We start from the raw sequence: 23633 nt of genomic DNA on the forward strand, positions 1-23633 counted from the left end.
CACTGGCAGTTCACGTCGCAGTTGCCAGTTTTTTTTGTCTGCAGGGCAAATTGTGTCACCCTTGTGCAAATCACATTAGGTGTGACAGGTGTGCAAATTAAAAAAAATACCTTTTTTGGCTGTTAAATAAAACCAGTCGTCACTGTCAGTTCTCGTCACAGTTGCCAGTTTTTTTTGCCTGCAGGGCAAATTGTGTCACCCTAGTGCAAATCCCATTTGGTGTGACACTTGTGCAAATTTAACCAAAAAAATGACAGGCAGAGGAAGGCTACCCCACAGGGGCCGTCGTGGTGCTGGGATTCCCTTTGGCCCTAGAATGGCCAGTGTTCAGAGGCCACGTACCCTGAACCCCCAAAGTTCTGAGGACTTAGTTGACTGGCTATCACAAGACACCCAATCTACTACTAAAGCTTCCGCTCGGAACCTTGACGCACCATCCTTCTCCTCCTCTAGCTTAGCTTCGGGCACCTCTCATGCTACCACTTGCCCGCCTGCCGCCACCACCAACACTAGCACCACAGCAGCTTTACTTGAACCCTCAGAGGAGTTACTTAAACATCAGTTTGAAGACATGAGTGATGCGCAACCATTATTGGCAGAGGATGTAGTTAACAGGGATATGTCTCAATCAGGCAGCATTACACACATGGATGTACGGTGTGATGATGATGTTGTACTCGCTGCTGCTTCCTTTCTTGAGGTGTCAGATAGAGGTGAAGGTGTTGATGATGACGATGTGTCCTTGGATGCCACGTGGGTGCCCGCTAGAAGAGAAGAAGAGGGGGAAAGTTCAGATGGGGAGACAGAGAGGAGGAGGAGACGAGTTGGAAGCAGGGGGAGATCGTCGCAAGGAGCTAGTGGCACAGTCAGACAGCATGCATCGGCACCCGGGGTCAGGCAGACGGGACGCCAATCAACGCATGCTGTTGCCACCACCAGAATGCCGTCATCGCAGAGCTCAGCAGTGGGGCATTTTTTTTGTGTGTCTGCCTCTGACAACAGCGAGGCCATTTGCAACCTGTGCCAGAAGAAACTGAGTCATGGGAAGTCCAACACCCACCTAGGCACAACTGCTTTGCGAAGGCATATGATGTCACATCACAAACACCTATGGGATCAACATGTCAGTACAAGCAGCACACAAAGTCAAAGCCGCCATCCTCCTCCTGGTCCAGCATCTTCAGCCAGGTCAACCACTGCTGCCCTCTTTGCCCCCTCTCAACCATCCGCCTCTCCTTCTCTCGCCTTGAGTAGTTCCTGCTCATCTGCCCACAGTCAGGTGTCTGTCCAGGAGATGTTTGAGCGCAAGAAGACAATGTCTCAAAGTCACCCCCTAGCTCGGCGTCTGACAGCTGGCTTGTCGGAACTGCTAGCCTGCCAGCTTTTACCATACAAGCTGGTGGAGTCTGAGGCCTTTAAAAAATGTGTAGCCATTGGGACACCGCAGTGGAAGGTATCCGTCCGAATTTTTTTTGCACAAAAGGCAATCCCCAACCTTTACTCCATTGTGCAAAAGGAAATTATGGCATGTCTGGCACACAGTGTAGGGGCAAGGGTCCATCTGACCACTGATACATGGTCTGCAAAGCATGGTCATGGCAGGTATATCACCTACACTGCGCATTGGGTAAACCTGGCGATGGCTGCCAAGCATGGAATGCATGGCTCTGCAGAGGAGTTGGTGACACCGCCAAGACTTGCAGGCAGGCCTGCTGCCACCTCCTCTACTCCTCCTACTCCATCCTCTTCCCTAACCTCCTCGGCCGAGTCCTCTTCCACTGCTGCGTCTTGCTCCACATCACCAGCACCCCCCCCCCCCCCCAGCTCCCCAGGTGCTATTCCACATCCCGGATACGGCAGTGTCACGCCATCTTGGGGTTGACTTGCCTCAAAGCGGAGAGTCACACCGCAACAGCGCTCCTGTCGGCCCTGAACGCACAGTGGACCAGTGGCTGACTCCGCACCAACTGGAGATCGGCAAGGTGGTTTGTGACAAGGGAACAAATTTGTTGGCGGCATTGAGGTTGGGCAAGTTGACACATGTGCAGTGCATGGCACATGTGTGTAATCTGATTGTACAACGCTTTGGGCTCAAGTACCCAGGCTTACAGGATGTCCTGAAGCAGTCCAGGAAGGTGTGCGGCCATTTCAGGCGTTCCTACACGGCCATGGCGCACTTTTGAAAAGGATTTCTTTGTGTTTTTCACCGTCCAGCATTATAGAGTCTTCTGGACTTTATGATAATTTAAACTTTAATTTTCCAGAGTACTAACCATTACACAAAGGAACGCTTGTTGCATGTGATTTTTTAACTTTAATTTTCAAAAGTAAAATACAGAGAGGGATGAACTCTGTTTCTTTATTTGATGAAAAATTTTATTTAGAAAATAATTTCTTTGTCTGTTTCTCTGTCCTGCATTATAGAGTCTTCTGGACTCTTGGATATGCGCTTGTTCTTATATTTCAGCCATGTGTACATGCCTAATTTTTCTGGCCTCTGGTGCTGCACTTTTTCTGCTGCTGCAATTTTTCTGGCCACTGCTTTCATCTTGATTTGATGAAAAATGTCATTTGGAAAAGGATTTCTCTGTGATTTTCACCGTCCTGCATCATAGAGTCTTCTGGACTTTCTGACAATTTAAACTTGAATTTTCCAGAGTACTAACCATTACACAAAGGAACGCTTGTTGCGTGTGATTTTTAAACTTAAATTTTCAAAATTAAAATACAGAGAGGGATGAACTCTGTTTCTTTATTTGTTGAAAAATTTTATTTAGAAAAGAATTTCTTTGTCTGTTTCTCCGTCCTGCATCATAGAGTCTTCCGGACTCTTGGATATGCGTTTGTTCTTATTTTTCAGCCAGGTGTATATGCCTAATTTTTCTGGCCTCTGGTGCTGCACTTTTTATGCTGCCGCAATTTTTCTGGGCACTGCTACTAGAGATGAGCGAACTTACAGTAAATTCGATTCGTCACAAACTTCTCGGCTCGGCAGTTGATGACTTATCCTGCGTAAATTAGTTCAGCCTTCAGGTGCTCCGGTGGGCTGGAAAAGGTGGATACATTCCTAGGAAAGAGTCTCCTAGGACTGTATCCACCTTTTCCTGCCCATCGGAGCACCTGAAAGCGGAACTAATTTATGCAGGAAAAGCAATCAACTGCCGAGCCGAGAAGTTTGTGACGAATCGAATTTACTGTAAGTTTGCTCATCTCTAGCTGCTACAGCTGCAGCTGCAACAATACCAAATTTTTGAGCCATGTGTACATGCCTAATTTTTCTGGTACTCTCTGCTGACATCTCTGTCCATTTTAGGAACCATGCATATTAGATGTATGGTAAGGGTAGCATGGCGGCTCAGAGGTTAGCACTGCTGACTTGCAGTGCTGGGTCCTTGGGTTCAAATCCCACTATGTGCTGCCTAAAGGGGGGCTCTAACTATGTGCTGCCTAAAGGGGGGGCTCTAACTATGTGCTGCCTAATATGGGGGAATCTATGTGCTGCCTAAAGGGGGATCTAACTATGTGCTGCCTAAAGGGAGGCTCTAACTATGTGCTGCCTAATATGGGGGAATCTATGTGCTGTCTAAAGGGGGGATCTAACTATGTGATGCCTAAAAGGGGGCTCTATGTGCTGCCTAAAGGGGGCTAAAGCACATTATTCCAAACCATTTAGGAATGTTAGGTGATTTATGCCCTTTATGGATTAAAACCAGACTCTGCATCAACTATGTAATTTTCCATGGGAGTTTTGCCATGGATCCCACTCCAGCACGCCACAGTCCAGGTGTTAGTCCCCTTGAAACAACTTTTGAATCACTATTGTGGCCAGAAAGAGTCCCTGTGGGTTTTAAAATTCGCCTGCCCATTGAAGTCAATGGCGGATCGCCCCCGGTTCGCGAACTTTTGCAACATCACTAGAAGTCCCAAGGCATTTCCGGACAAACCATCAAGTGTACTATACACAGTTCATAAGGTGACAGACTTCTTGGATAGCCTTGACAGTAACCGGAAATAGTCTATAGTGTACCAAATGATATAACACTGCTTGGAATAGACTCTCTGAGTTCATTTTTCAGGATATCCAAAAGTGTCGGCGTAAAAAGGCTAGAAGATGTGCACTGGTGTTTCCTCAGCAAATGGGCACCTTGGACAGTACACGAGTATGCATTAAAGTTGGCAATAACAGGTCTTTGTGCCCTTGGCCGACCTGCTAAAAATGTAAAATTTTCCAACAGTCTCAGGTAAGGGTACAGATAGCCAATGAATAGACTCTATTATGTCTTTTGCTCTGGTGTTTTTTCCCCCAGAAGTCAAGTATGATTTAAGTCCATCCAGCTTGTGTTCCCTTACATACTTGCTTCAAAAATAAGTCTCCATACATCATTGGATCTCTACAATGAGAATCAGTACCCTACCTGAGAAGCATCTAAGGTAAGCAGGTGATAGAGATGACTGAATTCCTAGCTAGAAGACACCCAGCACCTCTTACATTGTTTATTTATGATTAGTTGATCAGGGGAGTGCCAAGTATCTGCACAGCCAGGTATCAATCATTGATGGCCTATACTGTGAATTGGCCATCAATAGTTTTTGGCCAAAAAATCTCTTTAACAAAAATATGTAAACATTTTAAGCAGTTTTTAATAGGTTTCATCCTCAGAAAACCCATTTAAATCCCTTCTAGGCATGGTAGTGCCACCAGAGATGCTGAAAGTGAACAGAAACACCAGAGGAGGCTAATACACACCCCAGCTGATGAAATGTGCTATGTATCTTTCCTAATGTTATTGCAGGAAGATGGAATTGTGTTTATTTAAACCCACACATTTGGCACAAAAGACTGTACACATTCAGGATGCCACAGAGGTTCAGATGGCTGCATAGTCTGTTAGCTAATGTGTAATTCAAGTATGATCATTTATAGAGATGAGCGAACTTTTAAAAAATTCAATTCAGCCAATTCGCCAATTTTTTGGGAAAAGTTTGTTTTGGGTCGAATAAATTTGCGGCAAAACTGTATTAAAATGACAATTTCTGGCCTACAGAGAGCCCCAATAGAGGTGTTGAACACTTTTCCTTGCTGTAACACGCATAGGGAGTGTGCTAGGTTAGTGAAATCATACTGTTATTCATTATGACATGCAGATTACAGGCATTGCCATTAGAATCACTGCTGCAGAGCGTCTATGTGGCAGCAGGGAGACCATAAGGTGTCAAAATTGAAGAGGATAAAGAGATCTTTTATGTCATATTTAATGTAACTTGATGTGAAAATTACATTCAATTTACATAAAAAATTTTCATTAGCCATTCTGGCGAGCATCAAGCAGGTGGTCCTCTGCCAGGCGAGATACCACCTGTTCCAACCCCTGCCTCTCAGTGCCCCCCTGATTATGAAAGTCCTAAAGTTTCATTTAATCAGTTATGGTTCATTGCTATTGCTCCAACATGTTTCATTGGATTCTTGTGATAATTCCACAGATGATATGATGTTGACGGCGAAAGGGCATCAGTCTTGAAAAAATGACAACCCCTAAGATTAAAAGATGAATGTTGAAATCTCTATTGAAGATGTATGTTAGCTAGTGCTACCATCAAACACTTTTTGGCCCAGGCCAAGCAGCAACAGTAAGCCAAGTAGTTCCTGAAACACACAGAGTGGAGCAGGAAGCAGCATGAGTACACAAGAGGGGTTTCGCAACCCCTAACAGTAAAAGGTGAATGTTGAAATCTCTATTGAAGATACATGTTAGCTAGTGCTACCATCCAAAAATTTAAGGCCCAAGCCCAGAAATATCAGTAAGCCAAGTAGTTCCTGAAAGGCACAGGAGCAGTCAGGTGCAGGCATCAGCAGTACACCCGAGGGTTTCATAAGCCCTTACATTGAAAGATCAATGTTGAAATTTCTATTAAGCATGTATTTAGCTAGTGCTAAATATCCCAAAATTTGAGGCCCAAGGCTAAAAGCATCAGTAAGCCAAGTAGTTCCTGAAACATACAGTCAGAAGCAGGCATAAGTAGTACCCAAGAGGGTTTCATAACCCCTTACATTGAAAGATCAATGTTGAAATCTCAATTAAGCATTTATGTTAGCTAGTGCTACCACAACAACATTTTTATTACCAGACCTAGGCCCAGCAGCAGTATCAGTAGCATGAGTACACACCAGGGCTTCACAATCCCAAAGGATTTTTGAAATTTAAACCGAAGATTTTGGGTAGCTAGTGCTACCATAACAAAATGTTTATTCCCAGACCCAGGCCCAGCAGCAGTATCAGTAAACTATTTTTATTTGCACCACTACTAGCCATCTACAGAGCCACATTTCCTTGTCCTTCATGCATTATACTGTACTGCACCTAGTGCGGGGCTGTCACCTGCATGTTCCTGGCAATGACGGGACTGAGCTGTGGTAGCAGCTGACAGCTGCGGTGTACAGATTAGCACAGCAAGGAAGAAGTTAATTAGCGTTAATTAACTCCTTGGTAGGAAGTATATATTAAACAACCATTCATATCGCTCGTGTGGGCCTCTTCTTGTGTAGCCGTGCCTCAGGCAATTACAGGGTCATTGTAGCCCCACCTCTAGCAATGATTGGAGTTATAGTTTTGCAACAACTGGAGGCTCTCTGTTTGGAAGGGGAGAGCACCTTAAATGTACTAACCCATTTTTTCATGTTTTTCCTTTACTTTGCATTTTAGATCCGTGGATGCTAAGGACTATGTCGGATTCGGTGGACTACTTCAATGACCTCTTTTTTTTTTTTCTTTCAATAAAATGATTAACAAGGGCTTGTGGGGAGCATTGTTTGTAATAAAAGTTTTTCCATGTGTTGAGTTTTTTTAATTTACTTTTCAGGCTTAATAGTGGACTTCATCTTATAGACAGAGTCCAATACTAAGCCAGGGGTTACCGTTAGCCACAGAAACAGCTTGCGCTAACTCCCATTACATAACATAACACATGGAAAAAAATATTATACCAAAAAAACATGGCCAACAAGCCCTAATTAACTATAATATTAAACAGAAAAAAACACGCTGATTATCAATGTAGTTCACAAAATCTGAAGTAGTCCTCAGGATACGTGGATCTGAAATGAGAGTATAGGAAAACCCCGAAAAATGAATTAGTATATTTAGGGCGTTCTCCTCTGGGAAGATTTTTGCATTGTAGATGGTGATTGTGTGTGATAAGGAGGAAAGGATCGGAGGTGAGGACATGTATAATTTATGTGTCCCATTCAATGTGATCAAGGATGTTTATATATGATTTGGGTATGAGGCAGCATATGATGTGTCAATATTTACCGATTTTTATTTCATCACTTATTTCTTGGGACTCCTCTCACTTCCCTTTTCTTGTTCTACATATTTCCTTTTGGTTCTTCATGATGACCACAGGATTACGTTAAGGGTTGGAGAACTCACAAATATCTGAGTGAAAACTGGATAAATCACAGACATACCAGCTGGACTGTGGCAGAAGAAAGAAAAGCAGCAGATATGTACAAGAATGACGCCGTCTCTGGTAAAACGGGAGGAATTGTCTATGTGGTGGGAATATCAAGGAATTCTTTACTTATTTCCATTCTGTCTACAGGAGGTCTGGAAGCAGGGGACAATGGCTATGCAAATGAGATGATGTTTAGGAGGGTCCCCCCTCTACCAATCATAGTTAACACGGGACCCACAGAAACGGGCAAAGGTATAGAAATTACTTCCTATCTATCAATGTAGATCTAAACTGGTATCACTGATAATAATGTATTTCTTTCTTATGTTTAATCTCTATATGACATGTAGTATATTAATATTGTGGGATGCTGCTGGTATATAAATGTGTTGCCTACTTTCATTTGACAGGCTTTCCAATGTCTGTTCACAATACTGTCATTGTTTCCACTATATATCTCCAATACCATCAGTTGCAGCAGAGTCAGCTGTAATATATAGCTCAGACCTCTCAGATGATGCGGGCTCAGCTCCTGAACCAGAACCATACGTATCAGGCATATTGTGAGAAGTATTTGCTAACAGCACTTTATGTATCCTGTATAGGGTGAATGTAAAAAAAGAGTTATTAGAGGATGTCACGCCCCCTCTTATAGACTTGCATTGAGGGGGCGTGGCTATGACATCACAAGCTTCTGGCGCTGGCTCCAGCATTCGGAACAGTTTGTTCCTAACGCTGAGCAGTGGAGTTCCCCTTTAAGCATGTAATACTTAAAGAGTACCTGTCACCAAATTTTTTATATAGTGTTCCTTGTGTAATTAGTAGACACTTTCTCTCTTGCTTTTAAAATGATCAACATAAATATGTTTAAAATGTAAAAAAAAAGGCCCACTAGGTGGCTCTGTTCTGTTCCCTGCCACAATTAATACGATGAGTTCAGTCTCCTTCTGGCCTGGCAGGAGTCCGAACTCAGGAAGTGTTTCTCTGCACTGAGCTTGATTGACAGCTGCACAGAAAGTAAAAGGTTCCACAGATTTTTACAGAAAGCCCCTGTCACGATGCCGGCTGGCAGGAGGTTGATCCTCTGTGCCAGAGAGGGATTGGCGAGGACCGTGCTAGTGGACCGGTTCTAAGTCACTACTGGTTTTCACCAGAGCCCGCCGCAAAGCGGGATGGTCTTGCTGCGGCGGTAGTGACCAGGTCGTATCCACTAGCAACGGCTCAACCTCTCTGACTGCTGAAGATAGGCGCGGTACAAGGGAGTAGACAGAAGCAAGGTCGGACGTAGCAGAAGGTCGGGGCAGGCAGCAAGGATCGTAGTCAGGGGCAACGGCAGGAGGTCTGGAACACAGGCTAGGAACACACAAGGAAACGCTTTCACTGGCACAATGGCAACAAGATCCGGCGAGGGAGTGCAGGGGAAGTGAGGTATAAATAGGGAGTGCACAGGTGAACACACTAATTAGAACCACTGCGCCAATCAGCGGCGCAGTGGCCCTTTAAATCGCAGAGACCCGGCGCGCGCGCGCCCTAGGGAGCGGGGCCGCGCGCGCCGGGACAGGACCGACGGAGAGCGAGTCAGGTACGGGAGCCGGGGTGCGCATCGCGAGCGGGCGCCACCCGCATCGCGAATCGCATCCCGGCTGGAGGCGGTATCGCAGCGCACCGGGTCAGTGGATCTGACCGGAGCGCTGCAGTAGCGAGAGTGTAGCGAGCGCTCCGGGGAGGAGCGGGGACCCGGAGCGCTCGGCGTAACAGTACCCCCCCCCTTGGGTCTCCCCCTCTTCTTAGAGCCTGAGAACCTGAGGAGCAGACTTTTGTCCAGGATATTGTCCTCAGGTTCCCAGGATCTCTCTTCAGGACCACAACCCTCCCAATCGACCAAAAAAAAAGTTTTCCCTCTGACCTTCTTGGAGGCCAGTATCTCCTTTACGGAGAAGATGTCCGAGGAGCCGGAAACAGGAGTGGGAGAAACAAGTTTGGGAGAGAAACGGTTGATGATGAGTGGTTTAAGAAGAGAAACGTGAAAGGCATTAGGAATACGAAGAGAAGGAGGAAGAAGAAGTTTGTAAGAGACAGGATTAATCTGGCACAAAATTTTGAAAGGACCAAGATAGCGTGGTCCCAATTTGTAGCTAGGGACACGGAAGCGGACATATTTAGCGGAGAGCCATACCTTGTCTCCAGGAGAAAAAATGGGGGGAGCTCTTCTTTTCTTATCAGCAAACTTCTTCATGCGTGATGAAGCCTGTAAGAGAGAATTTTGGGTCTCTTTCCATATGGTGGAAAGATCACGAGATATTTCATCCACAGCGGGCAAACCAGAGGGCAAGGGAGTAGGGAGGGGGGGAAGAGGGTGACGGCCGTACACCACGAAAAATGGGGATTTGGAGGAAGATTCAGAGACTCTGAAGTTATACGAGAATTCGGCCCATGGTAGAAGATCTGCCCAGTCATCCTGGCGGGAGGAAACAAAATGCCGTAAATAATCACCCAGGACCTGGTTAATTCTTTCTACTTGCCCATTGGATTGAGGATGATATGCAGAAGAAAAGTTTAATTTAATCTTGAGTTGTTTACAGAGAGCCCTCCAGAATTTTGACACGAATTGGACGCCTCTATCCGAGACGATCTGCGTGGGCAACCCGTGAAGACGAAAAATGTGTACAAAAAATTGTTTTGCCAACTGAGGCGCTGAAGGAAGACCAGGAAGAGGGATGAAATGTGCCATCTTGGAGAATCGATCAACGACCACCCAAACAACAGTGTTGCCACGGGATGGGGGTAAGTCTGTAATAAAGTCCATACCAATCAGAGACCAAGGCTGTTCGGGGACAGGCAGAGGATGAAGAAGACCAGCGGGCTTCTGGCGAGGAGTCTTATCCCGGGCACAGACAGTGCAGGCTCGCACAAAATCAACAACATCCGTCTCCAGAGTCGGCCACCAATAGAAACGAGAGATGAGTTGCACGGATTTCTTGATGCCCGCATGACCTGCGAGATGGGAGGAGTGACCCCATTTGAGGATTCCGAGGCGTTGGCGTGGAGAGACGAAGGTCTTCCCTGGAGGAGTTTGCCTGATGGAGGCTGGAGAAGTGGAGATCAGGCAGTCAGGAGGAATGATGTGTTGCGGAGAGAGCTCTACTTCCGAGGCATCCGAGGAACGAGAGAGAGCATCGGCCCTAATGTTCTTATCGGCAGGCCGAAAGTGAATTTCAAAATTAAATCGGGCAAAGAACAGAGACCACCTGGCCTGGCGAGGATTCAGCCGTTGGGCAGACTGGAGATAGGAGAGGTTCTTGTGATCGGTGTAAATAATAACTGGAAATCTTGATCCCTCGAGCAGATGCCTCCATTCCTCAAGTGCTAATTTAATGGCTAGAAGCTCTCGATCCCCGATGGAGTAGTTCCTCTCCGCCGGAGAGAAGGTCCTAGAAAAAAAACCACAAGTAACAGCATGCCCGGAAGAATTTTTTTGTAGAAGGACCGCTCCAGCTCCTACTGAGGAGGCATCAACCTCCAATAGGAAGGGTTTAGATGGGTCAGGTCTGGAGAGCACGGGAGCCGAAGAAAAGGCAGACTTGAGCTGTTTAAAGGCGTCTTCCGCTTGAGGAGGCCATGACTTAGGATTGGCATTCTTTTTGGTTAAAGCCACGATAGGAGCCACAATGGTGGAAAAATGTGGAATAAATTGTCTGTAATAATTGGCGAACCCCAAAAAACGTTGGATAGCACGGAGTCCGGAGGGGCGTGGCCAATCTAAGACGGCAGAGAGTTTGTCTGGATCCATTTGTAGTCCCTGGCCAGAGACCAAGTATCCTAGGAAAGGAAGAGATTGACATTCAAACAGACATTTCTCCATTTTGGCATAAAGTTGATTGTCACGAAGTCTCTGAAGAACCATGCGGACATGCTGGCGGTGTTCTTCTAGATTGGCAGAAAAAATCAGGATATCGTCCAGATATACAACAACACAGGAATATAAGAGATCACGAAAAATTTCATTAACAAAGTCTTGAAAGACGGCAGGGGCGTTGCACAGGCCAAAGGGCATGACCAGATACTCAAAGTGTCCATCTCTAGTGTTAAATGCCGTTTTCCATTCATCCCCCTCTCTGATGCGGATGAGATTATAAGCACCTCTTAAGTCCAGTTTGGTAAAGATGTGGGCACCTTGGAGGCGATCAAAGAGTTCAGAGATGAGAGGTAGGGGGTAGCGGTTCTTTACCGTGATTTTATTAAGACCGCGGTAGTCAATGCAAGGACGTAGGGAGCCATCTTTTTTGGACACAAAGAAAAATCCGGCTCCGGCAGGAGAGGAGGATTTGCGGATAAAGCCCTTTTTTAAATTTTCCTGGATGTACTCAGACATAGCAAGAGTCTCTGGGGCAGAGATAGGATAAATTCTGCCCCGGGGTGGAGTAGTGCCCGGGAGGAGGTCAATAGGACACTCATAAGGCCTGTGAGGAGGTAGAGTCTCAGCTTGTTTTTTGCAAAAAACATCCGCAAAGTCCATATAGGCCTTAGGGAGACCGGTTACAGGGGGAACCACAGGGTCACGGCAAGGAGTACTGGGAACCGGTTTAAGGCAGTCCTTGAAACAAGAGGGGCCCCAACTCTTGATCTCCCCAGTGGACCAATCCAGGGTTGGGGAATGGTGTTGAAGCCAGGGTAGTCCAAGGAGAATTTCGGAAGTGCAATTGGGGAGGACCAAAAACTCAATTTTCTCGTGATGAGGTCCGATGCACATTAGGAGGGGCTCCGTGCGGAAACGTATGGTACAGTCCAATCTTTCATTGTTAACACAATTGATGTAGAGGGGTCTGGCGAGACTGGTCACCGGGATGTTGAACCTGTTGATGAGAGAGGCCAAAATAAAATTTCCTGCAGATCCGGAATCCAAGAAGGCCATAGTAGAGAAGGAGAAGGTAGAGGCAGATATCCGCACAGGCACAGTAAGACGTGGAGAAGCAGAGTTGACATCAAGGACTGTCTCACCTTTGTGCGGAGTCAGCGTACGTCTTTCCAGGCGGGGAGGACGGATAGGACAATCCTTCAGGAAGTGTTCGGTACCGGCACAGTACAGGCAGAGATTCTCCATGCGGCGTCGTGTCCTCTCTTGAGGTGTCAGGCGAGACCGGTCGACCTGCATAGCCTCCACGGCGGGAGGCACAGGAATGGATTGCAGGGGACCAGAGGAGAGAGGAGCCGGGGAGAAAAAACGCCTCGTGCGAACAAAGTCCATATCCTGGCGGAGCTCCTGACGCCTTTCGGAAAAACGCATGTCAATGCGAGTGGCTAGATGAATGAGTTCATGTAGGTTAGCAGGGATTTCTCGTGCGGCCAGAACATCTTTAATGTTGCTGGATAGGCCTTTTTTAAAGGTCGCGCAGAGGGCCTCATTATTCCAGGATAGTTCTGAAGCAAGAGTACGGAATTGTACGGCGTACTAGCCAACGGAAGAATTACCCTGGACCAGGTTCAACAGGGCAGTCTCAGCAGAAGAGGCTCGGGCAGGTTCCTCAAAGACACTTCGAATTTCCGAGAAGAAGGAGTGTACAGAGGCAGTGACGGGGTCATTGCGGTCCCAGAGCGGTGTGGCCCATGACAGAGCTTTTCCAGACAGAAGGCTGACTACGAAAGCCACCTTAGACCTTTCAGTAGGAAACTGGTCCGACATCATCTCCAAGTGCAGGGAACATTGAGAAAGAAAGCCACGGCAAAATTTAGAGTCCCCATCAAATTTATCCGGCAAGGATAGTCGTAGGCCTGAAGCGGCCACTCGCTGCGGAGGAGGTGCAGGAGCTGGCGGAGGAGATGATTGCTGAAGCTGTGGTAGTAGCTGCTGTAGCATCACGGTCAGTTGAGACAGCTGGTGGCCTTGTTGCGCTATCTGTTGTGACTGCTGGGCGACCACCGTGGTGAGGTCGGCGACAACTGGCAGAGGAACTTCAGCGGGATCCATGGCCGGATCTACTGTCACGATGCCGGCTGGCAGGAGGTGGATCCTCTGTGCCAGAGAGGGATTGGCGAGGACCGTGCTAGTGGACCGGTTCTAAGTCACTACTGGTTTTCACCAGAGCCCGCCGCAAAGCGGGATGGTCTTGCTGCGGCGGTAGTGACCAGGTCGTATCCACTAGCAACGGCTCAACCTCTCTGACTGCTGAAGATAGGCGCGGTACAAGGGAGTAGACAGAAGCAAGGTCGGACGTAGCAGAAGGTCGGGGCATTCAGCAAGGATCGTAGTCAGGGGCAACGGCAGGAGGTCTGGAACACAGGCTAGGAACACACAAGGAAACGCTTTCACTGGCACAATGGCAACAAGATCCGGCGAGGGAGTGCAGGGGAAGTGAGGTATAAATAGGGAGTGCACAGGTGAACACACTAATTAGAACCACTGCGCCAATCAGCGGCGCAGTGGCCCTTTAAATCGCAGAGACCCGGCGCGCGCGCGCCGGGACAGGACCGACGGAGAGCGAGTCAGGTACGGGAGCCGGGGTGCGCATCGCGAGCGGGCGCCACCCGCATCGCGAATCGCATCCCGGCTGGAGGCGGTATCGCAGCGCACCGGGTCAGTGGATCTGACCGGAGCGCTGCAGTAGCGAGAGTGTAGCGAGCGCTCCGGGGAGGAGCGGGGACCCGGAGCGCTCGGCGTAACAGCCCCAAAGACTGACAGCGGAAGGAGAGCCTCATTGATAGCAACACAGACTGAAACATACACAGAGCTTGAGGTATTCTATTCATCACAGCACTGCAATGATGTGAGGGAGGAAGTGGTCCCCCAGCAGGCTTCAGTGATGAGAAACACCCACTTTCTCCTGCTGTGAAATGTGAGCAAGAAGAAAGTTAAGATACACAGCTTTTTAAAGCTTTGAAATTATTTTTAAGAGAATGAGGGGTGTTAGGAATAGTTAGGGAACATAGCCTGAGGTAGTTGAGAACAGTTTATTTGGTGACAGGTACTTTTTGGTGGTACCCCTTTGGTGGTGCTGCACGGATATTGAACACTTTCTTCCAGGTATCCCACATTACATCTGATAGATACAGGTCCCATTATCCTATGATCAGTTTATCGTCAAGAGATCCTCTAAGACAGTGAAGCCCCTTTAACCTTTTATGAATTAAACCAGCAATACATTCACATTCTACATTTATATCCTGCTGCTATGTCCTTGTATTTGTGTCCTGTAGATGTATAAATAAAAACACCAAAGGATCATGATGTAACATATAAATTTGATTTTTTTTTCCCAGGTGATTCCTGTTTTCAGAAGAAATGGTCCAGAACATCCAAAGTTTCCTTCTTTGTTGTGATCGCTCTGTTTTGTAAAATCCTTATAATCGTGGGCGTCCTCTGTAAGTATAAGAGAAGTACCACCATAGAAAGGGAGGGGGCGACACCTACAGCTATTCTCTGCAGATCTTTGGGCAATGATGCAATGCTGCGGTTGATGGATCTTCTTTCTTTTCAGTTTCAGCTGCCGGGAGGGAAGGAAAGCAGAGTAATACGATGAATGGTAAATACCCAAATACTCTGTAACAAATAATATATCCAGGAATACTTTTACTGACCCCATAAGGGCTTACGGCATCAGCTTCAACAGCCCCATCAACAGCAATCCAACAATTAGGACCTATTAGGCAAGGGTCACATTGAACGCAGTTCTTTTATTTAAATCACTAATTACCCACTAAAACCTATGGATGGCCATCAATTTTAAGAGGAAATTTGTCATTTTAATTTTCATAAAGCAAACTGATCTGTTAATTTATGTAATGTCAGATGATTTCAAGCATAAATTATGGAGGATCCAAAAAAGGTTCCTAGCTTCAAGAATGGAACCTGGTTTATTCTATAAAGAGATTGACAAAATGTGTCACTGGATCCCCTTCACTCTGGTGCTATGATCGTACATCATGTCATGGTGCAGCATGATCTAGTAGTTGTAGGCTGTGGTGACACATGAGCGTACGACTGAAGGGGTAAAGTGTCTCCTTAAGGAGAACACCAAAATCATAGCATGGATATGGAGTCTTATAAGCCATGCAAGCTTCACTGGTAAAAATATGCAAGGTAGCTTTCCTCATGGAGAATCTTTACCCTTTCAGTCCTACAGGCTAACATGACTATGGGGAACAAGTATCACATTTTAAGCCTTTCAGGCTTACATGAGGGGATAAGATGTCTGATCACGGGGGTCCCACCACTGGGGTCCCCCAAGATCTCCATGCTGCAGCTGGCGTTAATTTAGTGCGCCAGGTTCAGCGCCGGAGGCTCGTGACATCACGGCCATGCCCCCTCAATGCAAGTCTATGGGAGGGGGCGTAACGGCCATCACGCCCCCTCCCATAGTCTTGCATTGAGGGGGTATGGCCGTGACGTCACGAGTGGGGCATGACCGTGACATCACAAAGTTCGTTCCATGCACCGGATGTCTGGGGTGCCGCAGCTGAGATCGCGGACCCCCGCCATCAGACATTTTATCACCTATCCTTTGGATAGGGGATAAGATGTCTAGGGGCAGAGTACCCCTTTAAGAGTAGAGGGGGGTGAGCATAGATACAGGTGTGGTGAGGGTGTGATGAGGGCAGATATTATTACCCTGGGGCAGATGGCATTAACCCCTTGTATTTGTTATGCCAGGGCGTGGTTTAACCTCTTCACCAACCAAAGGTATACCGCTGGATCCTGGGCTAGGCACGGGGCAAATAATGACTCCAAAGATATGGAACAATGGCAGCTTTATTGAGGTAGACAGGTGTAACAGTCTTAACAGTTTATCTAGGCCCACAGAGGTGACCAGTGAATTCAGAGACCTTAGGGCTCGCTGGGACTTGTAGTGGACTTGGATAATTTGATGCTGGACCACGCTGACTTGACACAGATTAATCTTGACTGACTTGACTGAGACTGACTAGACAGACTTCACCCCGTTTGTAGCTTACCAGGTTTTGACGTTCACCTGTGGGGTAGTGGACTGGTAGTGGATGCGTGGCTGTGGGGTAGGCTTTAGGCCATCACACCCTCTCCCATAGACTTGCATTGAGGGGGCGGGGCGTGATGTCACATGGGGGGCGGAGTCGTAATGTCACGATACTCCGGCCCCGTGGTCGTCATGCTTCACACTCGGAGCCTCCAGCAGAGAGCTCACAAAAGTGGGTGCGGAATGACAGATCGCGGGGGTCCCCAGTGGCGGGACACCTGCGATCAGACATCTTATCCCCTTGGATAGGGGATAAGATGTATTAGGACCCCTTTAACTTTTTTATTGAGTTCACCCTGACCACCTCCTCCAGAAGACAGTTCCATAGTCTCACTGCTCTTACAGTAAAGAACCCCCGCCTGTGCTGGTGTCGAAACCTTCTTTCCTCTAGACCAGTGTTTCCCAAACAGGGTGCCTCCAGGTGTTGCAAACCTACAACTCCCAGCATGCCTGGACAGCAAAAGGCTGTCAAAGGCTGTCCAGGCATGCTGGGAGTTGTAGTTTTGCAACATTTGGAAGCACCCTGGTTGGGAAACACTGGTCTAGACATTGCGGATATCCCCTTGTTATAGATACAGTCCTGGGTATAAATAGATTATGGGAGAGATCTCTGTACTGTCCCCTGATATATTTATACATAGTTATTAGGTCGCCCCTAAGCCTTCTTTTTTCTAAACTAAATAACCCTAATTCTGATAATCTTTCTGGGTACTGTAGTCCTCCTATTCCCCGTATTACCCTGGTTGCCCGTCTTTGAACCCTCTCCAGCTCCACTATATATTTCTTGTACACTGGTGCCCAGTACTGTACACAGTATTCTATGTGTGGTCTGACTAGTGATTTGTACAGCGGTAGAATTATTTCCTTGTCGTGGGCATCTATGCCCCTATTGATGTACTTTGTAGTATTTCAGAAAATATTGCCTTGGAGGTCCATGCCTTAAAGGGGTATTCCTGAGGAATGGGGAGAGGGAAAGACAGACAGAAAGCGTAGCTATGTGCCGTTACTCCGAGCACAACATCTAACAGTGGGTGGCACCCAAATATGGACCTGAGGAAGAGGAGGTCCCGCCCCTTGAAACGCGTAGTCCGTAACTTTACTTGTATTACACTGCACATCGTTTTTATTATTTTACTTGTCCACATCGGTTATTCAGTATCTAAGGTATATCCACCTTTGCACAAGAGACAAGAAGCCACTAAGTGAGCGCTGCAATGAGGTCCTTTTTCTTCCGCTTCCACGGAACACCTTCAAGCTATTCCTGAGGAATCAAATGGTGCCAGAGAAATCTACAGATTTATAGATTACTTCTATTTAAAAATCCTTCCAGTACTTATCAGCTGCTGACTGCTCCACAGGAAGCTGGGTAGTTCTTTCCAGTCTGACCACAGTGCTCTCTGCTGCCACCTCTGTCCATGTCAGGAACTGTCAAGAAAGGAGAAAATCCCCATAGCAAACCTACCCTGCTCTGGACAGTTCCTGACATGGACAGAGGTGTCAGCAGAGAGCACTGTGGTCAGACTGGAAAGAACCACAAAACTTCCTCTGGAGTATACAGCAGCTGATAAGTACTGAAATGCCTTTTGAGGATTTGTTCACGTTGGGCTGAAATGCTAAAGATCTGCTGCAGATTTGTGGCAGATTTTGACTTTCCTACTGAAGTTAATTGGGTAAATCTGAAGCATTTGAGTCCATGGGAATGTACCCTAAGGACTTAAAGGGGGTACTCCGCTGCTCAACATTTGGAACAAACTCTTCGGAACGCTGGAGCCGGCACCGGGAGCACGTGACATCATAGCCCATCCCCCTCAATGCAAGTCTATGGGAGGGGGCGTGACAGCCGTCACGCCCCCTCCCATAGACTTGCATTGAGGGGGTGGGGTGTGACGTCATGAGGGGGTATGACGTCACGAGTCCCTGGCTCCAGCGTTCGGAACAGTTTGTTCCAAACGCTGAGCAGCGGAGTACCCCTTCAACGATAGTTCTTTCCAATCTGACCACTGTGCTCTCTTCTACCACGTCTGTCCTTCTGAACTTACCCTAATGAGATGTGGCACCACATGTATGGTGACATGTGACTTTGGGTCAGATACAAGAAACATGAAAACCCCTAGCAAAAGTTGGGTGATGTTTAGGCTAGGTTCAGGCAGGTTAAGGTATGCTTAGGGCAGCTGGCAGCGACCATATCAGCCAGCGCTAGGACCACCCAGACATTGGAGGTCCCCATTCCTACGGTGGTGGAATTTCAGTGGCTGAAGCTCCCATAATGAAATTCCCTTGTGTGCACTGTGCAGGGTAATCCAATGGACAGCAATAGGACTCTGCAACTGCATGAATTCTAAGCAGACATACAGTCGGAAATTCTGGGATCTTTTTGGTTAGAGATGTCTATTCTAAGCTCAGAAGAAATGTGCACGTTATTGCCGTTCTGACTATTATTTATCTTTTCTACTTCATACTGAACCACACAGGAAGCTCCTGTAAAACGTGTCCTTCTGGATGGAATCTCATCAGATCCAATTGTTATTACTTTTCATCAATCAGTGAAACTTGGGAAAGTAGCAAAGAGCTTTGTGCAGAACGTAATGGGATCCTTGTTGTAATTAAAGATGAGTCTGAAATGGTGAGTCCCAAAAAACCAACACTTCTCTGGTGGAAATTATTTTTTTTTTTAATCAACTGGTGCCAGAAAGTTAAACAGATTTGTAAATTACTTCAATTTAAAAATCTTAATCCTTCCAGTACTTATCAGCTTCTGTATACTACAGAGCAAGTTCTTTTCTTTTTGAATTTCCTTTCTGTCTGACCACAGTGCTCCCTACTGACACCTCTGTCCGTGTCAAGAACTATCCAGATTAGGAGAGGTTTGCCATGGGGATTTTCTTCTACTCTGGACAGTTCCTGACATGGACAGAGGTGTCAGCAGAGAGCAATGTGGTCAGACAGAAAAGAACTTCCTGTGGAGAATAAAGCAGCTGATAAGTACTGGAAGGATTAACATTTTTAAATGGAACTCATTTACATATATGTTTAACTTTCTGGCACCAGTTGATATCATGCTGCCTGAACCATGAGGCATCAGGGTGGTCCCCAGTGGCTTCTGCCTTGATTGGGTTCAGGAAAGATCTATCAAACAGGGATAGATCCATTAACCAAGGCTCATTGAGAGAAGCCGCTGGTCAGAGCCCCGACTACTCATGCTTCAGGCAATGTGAAAGTGATTGCTGGTTCCCTTTGCCAAATAAACCAATTTTGGTGGGATGGGTTGACTCTTCCCAAAGGCAGTCAAAAGGATCATGCTGTTGTATTTCAACGTGTCTGATATTTTTGTTTTCAGGAGAGTTAGAGGGGTAGTCCTATGTAGATAAACTGACTCTACCCGTGCACAGAGCAGGGGTTGGCACGCACCCTCCATGCATATCTTTGGGAGAGGCGAAGATACACTCATGTATCAGGTACCTCTGGCTCTCCCCTAGAGATGTATGGAGGGCGCATGACGACCGTGATGAGACCCAGAGCACCGTACAGGAGACTGCAAGAGGTCCTAGTGTTCTGACCCCTTGTGATCAGACACTCATTTCCTATCCTTTAGATTGGGGATGTTTTCCTACTTGGGACTACCCCTTTACGCCAATGTCAGAAGTATCTGAAAGAAGCTTACTCAATTCTCTACTTTCATAACCCATGTCACTTGGCTGAGAAGAGCGTGCATGCATATTTGGGGGGGGGGGGGGAATGTTAAGAGAAATAGCTGTTGGATGAATAAGGCAATTTTATGTTCCATCTTCTATGAGGTTCTATTAGGATCCTCTGTTGCAGTTCCCATTAGATGTGACATGACATTGCACTGTATGTGTTGCTACTTTTTCTATCAGAATGACAGCTGGCAGTATCTGGCATTATTTTCTGGCTTCTATTGCCCCCTACATATTGTTGTCTTTTTTCAGAGTTCTTGGCTTCAGTTGCTTTCATAGCTTTGAGATATAAGCTTGTACATGTTTTTCTCACATAAAAGGTAACCTATTTTGGGTCCATTCCAAAAAAAGGACTGTAAAACCTTTGGCTGCACACAATTTGGGGCTTACTGTAATGGGTGTAAAGGCTGTAGATGTCCTGTTGTCTGAAGAGTCCCAGGACACTTACATAACATTGAGATGTAATACAGAACATGTATAAGCAAGCTGAGTTATTTGTGACACAGAACATGTATAAGCAAGCTGAGTTATTTGTGACACAGAACATGTATAAGCAAGCTGAGTTATTTGTGACACAGAACATCTATAAGCAAGCAGAGTTATTTAGGATAGAGACACAAAAAAGAAAAACAGGACCATTTTTTTTCAAGACGAAAAATTGCCAAATATGTTATGCTTCCTTTAGTATATAAAATATAAAATGGATAGTCACACGTTCAGGAAAATAAAAGATATTATCTAGTAAGACCAGCCAATAGTTGTGTGACAGCTTTTCGAGATATCTTCCTTTATCTCTGCTTAGTCAGATTTCTCATCCATGACACAGGAGACAATATATTAGGATAATACCTTTATTTGTTTCCAGTCTTCTTTATGGCCAACCATAAAACAAGGAGCATACTGGATAGGGCTAAGACGAGATCCTAAGGACACTACCATGTGGGTGTGGACAGATGGATCGCCGCTGACATACAGGTGATAAAATACTATTGTGGATGAGTGGAAGCTAATGCACCTTGGGTGTAAAGAATCAAGGGCAGAATATAGAATATGTGAGTACTAACCTCAGTATCTGAGGAAAGGGATTAGAGGTTGTTGTAATAGAGCAGCAGGAAATTCTAGCAGAATGCTTGAGTGTATAGGGAGAGGTATTAGCAGTAGAGAGGGAAGTGCTCATGGGTGTATAGGGAGAGATATTAGCAGTAGAGGGTGAAGTGCTCATGGGTGTATAGGGAGAGATATTAGCAGTAGAGGGGAAAGTGCTCATGGGTGTATAGGGAGAGGTATTAGCAGTAGAGAGGGAAGTACTCATGGGTGTATAGGGAGATAAATTAGCTGTAGAAAGGGAAGTGCTCATGGGCTTATAGGGGGAGGTATTAGCAGTAGATAGGGAAGTGCTTATGGGTGTATAGGGGGAGGTATTAGCTGTAGAAAGGGAAGTGCTCATGGGCTTATAGGGGGAGGTATTAGCAGTAGAGAGGGAAGTGCTCATGGGTTTATAGGGGGAGGTATTAACAGTAGAGAGAAAAGTGATCTTGGGTGTATAGGGGAGGTATGAGCAGCAGAGAGGGAAGTGCTCGTGTCTCTGTACAAAGCACAGGGAATATTTATAGTATTCAGAATATTTGGTAGACTTGATAGGCCAAATGCTTCATATATGCTGATAATATTCTATGTTTCAACTATACATTTTCATGATATATATATATATATATATATATATATATATATACACACATACATACATACATACATACATACATACACTACAGTTACAACATGCTAGAGGGGTAAATGAATGGCATTGAAGGGGATGTCCTGTTATGGGTTCTCCTGTGAGGAGATGATCAGCGCTAACACTAAGCAGTATACTGTGTGTGTAATGTACAGGGAAGTCAGGTCAACCAGAGAAAGATCCACTCTTTGTAACCATTCGTTTTGTCTGACTTCTGAAATCCCTGGTGCCCAATAGAAGCCACAGAATGTACACAGGGATGTTCCATATACATCTAGAATGATTGTAGATTAGTTTTTGTAACAATGGGCAACCTGTCTATTTTTTACAGTGTCTGGAATAAGGATGAACCCAATAATCAAGACAGTGAACACTGTGCAGAAGTTTGGGGAGAATTTCAGGCATGGAATGACCAACCATGTCAACGCAAGCTGAACTACATATGTAAGGGAGTCTGGAATTGTTAAAGGGGGTCTCCACTATGGACAGGCCAAGTACTTGAATGTCCTTCTTCATAAACCAATCATAGAGTGACCCCCTGCTGAGTGACCCCCTGCTGCAAAGCATAAGAACTCATCTGAAAACCTATATTGTTTACATGGCACATTGTGCACAAGCCACTTAGCTCTTAAAGGGTTATTCTGAATTATTGTCCTTTTTTAAAAAACTTTTTTAATGTGCTCGGCCTGGGGGTGGGAAACTTTCAAGGCAGTGACAGACATCCAGCACTAATTCTATCCATAGGCCAGATATTATTGTATTGCAGAGAGACCCTTGTTTAGCCTTTTCCTCTTTGATGAAGATGATAAACTCCTTTTGGAGATAAAGAACTTAAGAACTTTTTCCTCACAGGGTGGACAAGAACAGTGCCTTGACTGAAGACAGGGTTCCACACATATGGTCAAGGTGTATGTATATCTAGCAAGAGCTGAATTAAGACACATGTGGCACTGGCAAAAGCCAGGCCTGAACTGGTGACTAACTGGTTTTGGGTCCATCCCTTCTCCTTGGAAAGGTAGACTGGACCATGGATTTCTCCTACAACCATTAGTTGAGAGGCTCTAGTGACTAAGGCATCACAATATGTTTTATTGTGTGAAAAAGACAAGATGCGCTGAAAGGGACTTAAGTTAATATATAATTATAGTGTACCTGTAGATAGTGGTGGAGTAAACAGATGGTAGAAAAGTGCATACGTGACAAGGGGCTTTTTTCTGTTTTTTCTTTCTGTAGCTGGAGAAATTGTGTATATAAATATATCAAGAAATAGCGTAAAACTATAAAATGATAAATTATGTATTAAAAGGAGGTGCATACCTGGCACATAAGGTGCATAAGTATAGCATAGGACTGCTGGAAAGTGTATAGAATAATCTTATAGGGGGGGGGGGTATATATCTCACTATGGAGCATACAGTATATTACCCTTTGATGCAATACAGTCCTATAGTATAGAAAAACGATCCTCAGTTTAGGTAGGAGACAGGGAGTATGCTCTCAGATTCTTTCCACGTGGATAGCAAATAATATGCGCACCATGCGTCCAAATTCCATGTGCGCCTGGTACCTGAAATCGGCTGTATATGCAGAGGTCCTGTGATCCGGTAGGCTGGGAGGCACTGTGTAGGAGAGTGATGCTTTGGCAGATTCGCGGGAGTACGCCCCAGCCGGTGGCATCTCAACCGCAGTGTCTCCGACTTGGGAGTCTGCCCGATGGTTCCGGCTGTGCAGTGACGTCAGTACAGGGTCTGGTGAGGACCAAAA

General features: G+C 46.0%; 1 protein-coding gene across 1 annotated transcript in view; it reads left to right on the forward strand.

Annotated features, from left to right (window-relative positions):
• The window catches only part of LOC130367873 (CD209 antigen-like protein C), a 38770-nt gene extending 15811 nt beyond the window's left edge, over nucleotides 1-22959 (forward strand). Inside the window, exons 2-8 of the mRNA XM_056570798.1 lie at nucleotides 7404-7530; nucleotides 7603-7707; nucleotides 14710-14811; nucleotides 14928-14972; nucleotides 18911-19062; nucleotides 21000-21109; nucleotides 22201-22959. Of these exons, the coding sequence (XP_056426773.1) occupies nucleotides 7506-7530; nucleotides 7603-7707; nucleotides 14710-14811; nucleotides 14928-14972; nucleotides 18911-19062; nucleotides 21000-21109; nucleotides 22201-22336 (675 nt within the window). The 5' untranslated portion in view covers nucleotides 7404-7505 and the 3' untranslated portion in view covers nucleotides 22337-22959. The remainder of the gene's footprint in view (nucleotides 1-7403; nucleotides 7531-7602; nucleotides 7708-14709; nucleotides 14812-14927; nucleotides 14973-18910; nucleotides 19063-20999; nucleotides 21110-22200) is intronic.
• The last annotated feature ends 674 nt before the right edge of the window (nucleotides 22960-23633 follow it).

Source organism: Hyla sarda, chromosome 4 (genome assembly GCF_029499605.1).
Source record: "Hyla sarda isolate aHylSar1 chromosome 4, aHylSar1.hap1, whole genome shotgun sequence".
In the NCBI taxonomy this organism is placed as follows: Eukaryota; Metazoa; Chordata; class Amphibia; order Anura; family Hylidae; genus Hyla; species Hyla sarda.